General features: G+C 37.2%; 1 protein-coding gene across 1 annotated transcript; it reads left to right on the top strand.

Annotated features, from left to right (window-relative positions):
* LOC18780061 lies at positions 305 to 4723 on the top strand. Its single transcript, XM_007213550.2, has 10 exons — positions 305 to 832; positions 917 to 1037; positions 1226 to 1314; positions 1412 to 1826; positions 1923 to 2023; positions 2582 to 2648; positions 2931 to 3158; positions 3341 to 3802; positions 3900 to 3972; positions 4381 to 4723. The coding sequence occupies exons 1-10, from the start codon at positions 426 to 428 to the stop codon at positions 4623 to 4625; spliced, it is 2208 nt and encodes a 735-aa protein (XP_007213612.2). The 5' UTR covers positions 305 to 425; the 3' UTR covers positions 4626 to 4723.

Raw genomic sequence — 5232 nt, 5'->3', positions numbered from 1 at the left:
TTTTTCATTTTATTTTCGTTTTTATATTTTTCTACTTGTCTGGTAATATCCACATACTTATAACTTCTTCTTCTTTTTTAATGAAAAAAATTTAACCAAAAATTAAAACCAAAAGACAAGTGTTTGCAATTTTGTTATTATTTTTCGTACTTCGAAATAAAAACAACAAATAAACAAAATGGATCAAAGCCGTGTGGGTTTTGTAGTTGGCGATATAAAGCCCAACCCGCCAATGCTTGGAAAGTGCAGGCAAAGTCTGCCCCATTTCCCACCACACAATTTCAAGTCCACTGAGCCACAACACCCAAACAAAACTGGTGGTTACCAATTAACGGTCGAAAGAAATTCCAAAAACACTTCAGTCTTCATCACTATCTCTCACTCTCTGGCTCTTCAGTCACAAACCCACTTCCTCTCACACCTCCATGATCACCTGCAAAGCTTCAAAGTTCAACCATGGAGCTCCCTCTCCACTGTACACTTCCAAAAGAGGCCTTAAACATGTACAATTTTACAGGACATGCCACACTCCGCACAACAAGAAGTGCATGGTCTTTTCTTCCTTAGCAGATGGACCCAGATGGAATCAGTACCGCCATTTCACAGGCAACAACAATAAGAATGGCAGCAGCACTGTTTACAAGAAACCCAGAAACCCAGAAGAGGCAGAGGAAGAAGGAGAGAGAAAGGTCCATTGTGAAGTGGACATGATTTCATGGAGGGAGCGCCGAATCAAGGCCGAAATTTCGGTGAATGCAGATATCGATTCGGTTTGGAACGCTCTCACTGATTATGAGCGTCTCGCTGACTTCATTCCCAATCTTGTTTCCAGGTACTGCCTTCAGTGCTTTTATTTAAAGATTTAATTTTTATCAGTTTATCAAGTGATCCTTTTGTTTAATGCTTGTGGTTGTAGTGGGAGAATTCCATGTCCACATCCAGGGCGTATATGGTTGGAGCAGAGAGGGTTGCAGAGGGCACTGTATTGGCATATTGAAGCTCGGGTTGTTTTGGACCTTCAAGAATTTCCTAACTTAGTGAGTGTCTAAATTAAAACCCGATTGTTGTTTCTTAATGCTTAAAATTTGGTTAAATATGGTGGATAGGGAACAAATTCATTTCCTATATGTATGTGGGTTTGATGCTATTGTCTAATATGCAAGTGGGTTGCTTTGAAGTTCTTATGCTTGCTTCTTTGTAATTTGCCGTTGTTGATTTTTTTTAGAGTGATAATGATCGTGAGCTCCACTTTTCCATGGTTGATGGGGACTTCAAGAAGTTTGAAGGCAAATGGTCTGTTAGATGCGGGACAAGGTGGGATAGAAGTACTCAGTTTGTAAGATAACGTTGTATCGGCTATTGAAGTTGTGTTGTATTTTCTCATTTTCTCATTTCTCACTGATGATTGCAGGTCATCATCAGCAATTTTATCATATGAACTTAATGTGATACCACGATTCAACTTCCCAGCCATTTTCTTGGAGAGAATAATCAGATCAGATCTTCCTGTGAATCTTCGGGCCTTGGCCTGTAGATCTGAAAAGACTTTTTTAGGGGATCAGAAGATAACAATAACAGAAAGTTCCCTGCCTAGCACATCCATGGCTGTTACTAGTTCACCCCCCAAAAACATCGATGGTTCTTTGTGTGAAAAGGATTATCCACTTAATGAGTTTAAAGAAAATGTTGCTGGCTCCAATTCTGGTTCATTGCCCCCATCTTCTACTGAGTTGAACAGTAACTGGGGTGTTTTTGGAAAAGTATGCAGACTTGATAGGCCTTGCTTGGTGGATGAGGTTCATCTTCGTAGATTTGATGGCCTATTGGTAAAAAATTGACCCTGGACTATTCAACCTAGCCTTTTTGTCCTAGAGAGAGCCTCTTCTGTGTAGCAATTAATGATAAAATGATTTTGGCTGAAGGAAAATGGCGGTGTTCATCGCTGTGTTGTTGCTAGCATAACAGTAAAAGCTCCTGTTCGTGAAGTATGGAATGTTTTGACTGCTTATGAAAGTCTTCCTGAGTAAGTAATATCAACTCGTTTTTGTGTTGAGTTATGCATCTATATACATAGTTGATATAAGCAGTTCCCACTCTGGCTAGTTTCTAGACTGCTTATAGTTAGACAGGTAATCCTTTGGAAAGCCAAATGAAGAGGTTGGTAGAAAGATCAAATCATAAGTAAATAAAAAAGGAATTAAAATGATTTAGAGAAATGTGAAGATATATCACAAGCTTTAATCAGCTAAGCAGCTGAGCTGAGACTTAGCATAGGGTACAAGGGTGTTCAAGTTTGTTGGAGTTAATGGGATATTAGTTAGAATTGTCTCTGATATGCTTATATACCAATGATAGACTGTAGTTCCCCAACCATAGTGGTAAGTTGATTATAAGATTGTACTTTGCCTTTGCTTCGTGTCTTGTCTGCTGTAGTAAAATCATATGTTCATTGAAAAAGTATTCATATATAACATAAATGAGAAGTAATGAAACAAAGGTATTCTATTAGTTTCTGCAAGTTTGTTTTACGATTTCTTTCATCTACCTGATTCTTTTTGCATGTGAAATTAAACTTTTTCAGGATAGTCCCAAATTTGGCAATCAGTAGGATATTGTCAAGAGAAAACAACAAAGTCCGCATTCTTCAGGTACTAGCAGTCTTTCCATTAACTGTAAACTGACCATACTTTTTCTACAGTCTTTTTTAATTTTGGGATCAGATTATGTGTCTCATCTCTAAATGTACATTTTGTGGATCTTATTAGTTAATAAAGAGGACAATCTATAGCTCTAGCTGTATAAATAGGCACTCTCTGATCCTTAAAAAATGGTGCTAAAGATATGTCATTGTAATACTCTTAAGTGATCTGAGAGTGCCAATCATTTTAAAAGTCATACACAAGTTAACTTACTTTTCCTGTAATGTGCAGGAAGGATGCAAGGGGTTACTTTATATGGTGCTTCATGCACGTGTTGTCCTAGACTTGTGTGAACAGCTTGAACAGGAGATAAGTTTTGAACAGGTTGAAGGGGACTTTGACTCATTTAGAGGTAAATGGGTTTTTGAGCAGCTAGGAAGTCATCACACACTGTTAAAGTACTCTGTGGAATCGAAAATGCGCAGGGATACTTTTCTTTCTGAAGCCATCATGGAAGAGGTTTGTGTTATTTGTGCAATCATTAACCATCTCTTTCTATATTAACTTTAATAATTTATCCACATTAAACCCAACTTGTAAATACGAAATCAGTCCGCATTCCATGTTTGATCTAAAATTACATGTTGAGCCTTGAAAAGGACAATCTATTGATATCTATTTGTCATATCATGTCATCGTAGGTTATATATGAAGATCTCCCTTCAAATTTATGTACCATACGAGATTACGTAGAAAAGAGGGAGGCGGCACACTCAATGAAAGCATGCGATGAAAGTATATATAGGGAGGAACAAACCGCTTCATCTAGTACAGACCGTGATGATGAAAGTTGTATAACAGTTGATCGGCTTTCTGATACCAATGCTCAAAGTTCATCTAGGCAAAGGCCGAGAGTACCAGGCTTGCAGAGGGATATTGAAGTGTTGAAAAGTGAGCTCCTGAAATTTATTTCAGAGCATGGGCAGGAAGGATTTATGCCCATGAGAAAGCAACTTCGTTTACATGGGAGGGTAGATATCGAGAAAGCAATCACACACATGGGTGGATTCCGGAGGATTGCAACATTGATGAACCTCTCTCTTGCTTATAAACATCGAAAACCAAAGGGCTATTGGGACAACCTTGATAATTTGCAGGAAGAGGTAGGCTGTAATCATAACGTGTGCTAAATCTCTTGTTATAGAAAAAAGGAAAAGAGCTCAAACTCCCTGGTTTAACAGAATTCCATTTTACATACAGATTAATCGATTTCAGAGGAGCTGGGGAATGGACCCTTCATTCATGCCCAGTAGAAAGTCATTTGAGCGTGCAGGTAAGAAATGACCAACAAGATGAAGATTGTTGTATTGTATATACTACTGATTTGTTACTCCTTTTGTTTGATTTCCTTATTCTTATTTTTTTTTTAAATTTCATGTAACTGGACAAGATTTGAACCTAAGACTTACCTCAAACCACCAAGTCACTTTACCCTTGAGACAAGGCCTAGGACTTGATAGAAGGAGATTATGATCTCATATTTGGTTAGATGGCTTACTGTGGCATAGCCATTGCATGTTTGAGAGGGACATAACAGTCCGCAGCTAGCCAGCCCTAGTTTTTCCTTGTCTTTTTGTTTCTGCTACAATTTGTTTAGGAACCTAGGTTGTTTCACCTTACTAAGTAAATACTATTCTTTGTATCTTCCCATAAAACCAATTCTGTTTTCAACATTTTACAGGGCGCTACGACATTGCACGTGCATTAGAAAAGTGGGGAGGCCTTCATGAGGTTTCACGTCTACTGTCGCTCAAGGTGCGGCACCCTAATCGACAGCCGAACCTCGCCAGGGATGTAAAACTTGATTATGTAGTATCAACTGATGTAGAGGGAGAGAAAGTGGCACCATCTAATCCCTATGTATCTCAAGATACACAAAAGTGGATCTCAGAACTAAAACATTTGGATATTAATTGGGTTGAATAGAAAAATCATTTCATTTTTCTGTCTCTCTTGTTCACAAAACCTTTGATTTGTCATTCATCAGATGAAAGAATGTAGATCCTCCAGTATTCAGTGGATGAGTCAACTGAGCATGTTCTTTCTATTCATCCTGGACTTTACCAGTAAAGTTCTAGTTTTACTAGGAGCAGGATATTCATGCATCTGTTGGGTACAAATTCTGCGGAAAGTTGTGGAAAAAAGATGTAACAAATTTGAGGGATGATACATCTAGCTGTCCTTCAAGCAGTTATCTAATTCTAGTTGCTTGGTTGATGGGGAGCTCATCCTCATTAATGTTTAAAAAAAAATTATATAAAGAAGTCTAAATTAAAAGTTCATAATTTCATATTAATTAAAACTACATGTTTTGAAGGAATAATTTTCCTTCTTCTCCCTCATGCTATCAGCTACCTAAGAGAAATACCTTATCAATATAATATTTTAATATAATATATTTAATTTTTTTAATATATATTATTCGTATTCAATAATATGTGATAATACGTGTATTAAACATGAAAAATATGTACGTACATGTTCAATATGAGTATTCTATGTTTGCTTTTTTTTTTTTTTTAAACAATTTATT

The sequence above is a fragment of the Prunus persica genome, chromosome G4 (genome assembly GCF_000346465.2).
Source record: "Prunus persica cultivar Lovell chromosome G4, Prunus_persica_NCBIv2, whole genome shotgun sequence".
In the NCBI taxonomy this organism is placed as follows: domain Eukaryota; kingdom Viridiplantae; phylum Streptophyta; class Magnoliopsida; order Rosales; family Rosaceae; genus Prunus; species Prunus persica.
The sequence above is the reverse complement of the archived record's forward strand: the minus strand, read 5'-3'. Positions and strand labels throughout refer to the sequence as shown.

Excerpts from the sequence above, each read along its gene's own strand:
- LOC18780061 (XM_007213550.2), top strand. The coding sequence starts at position 426 with ATGATCACCTGCAAAGCTTCAAAGTTCAACCATGGAGCTCCCTCTCCA. Across the intron at positions 2,649-2,930 it reads ACAAAGTCCGCATTCTTCAG|GAAGGATGCAAGGGGTTACT; the intron begins GTACTAGCAGTC and ends TGTAATGTGCAG. Across the intron at positions 3,973-4,380 it reads AAAGTCATTTGAGCGTGCAG|GGCGCTACGACATTGCACGT; the intron begins GTAAGAAATGAC and ends AACATTTTACAG.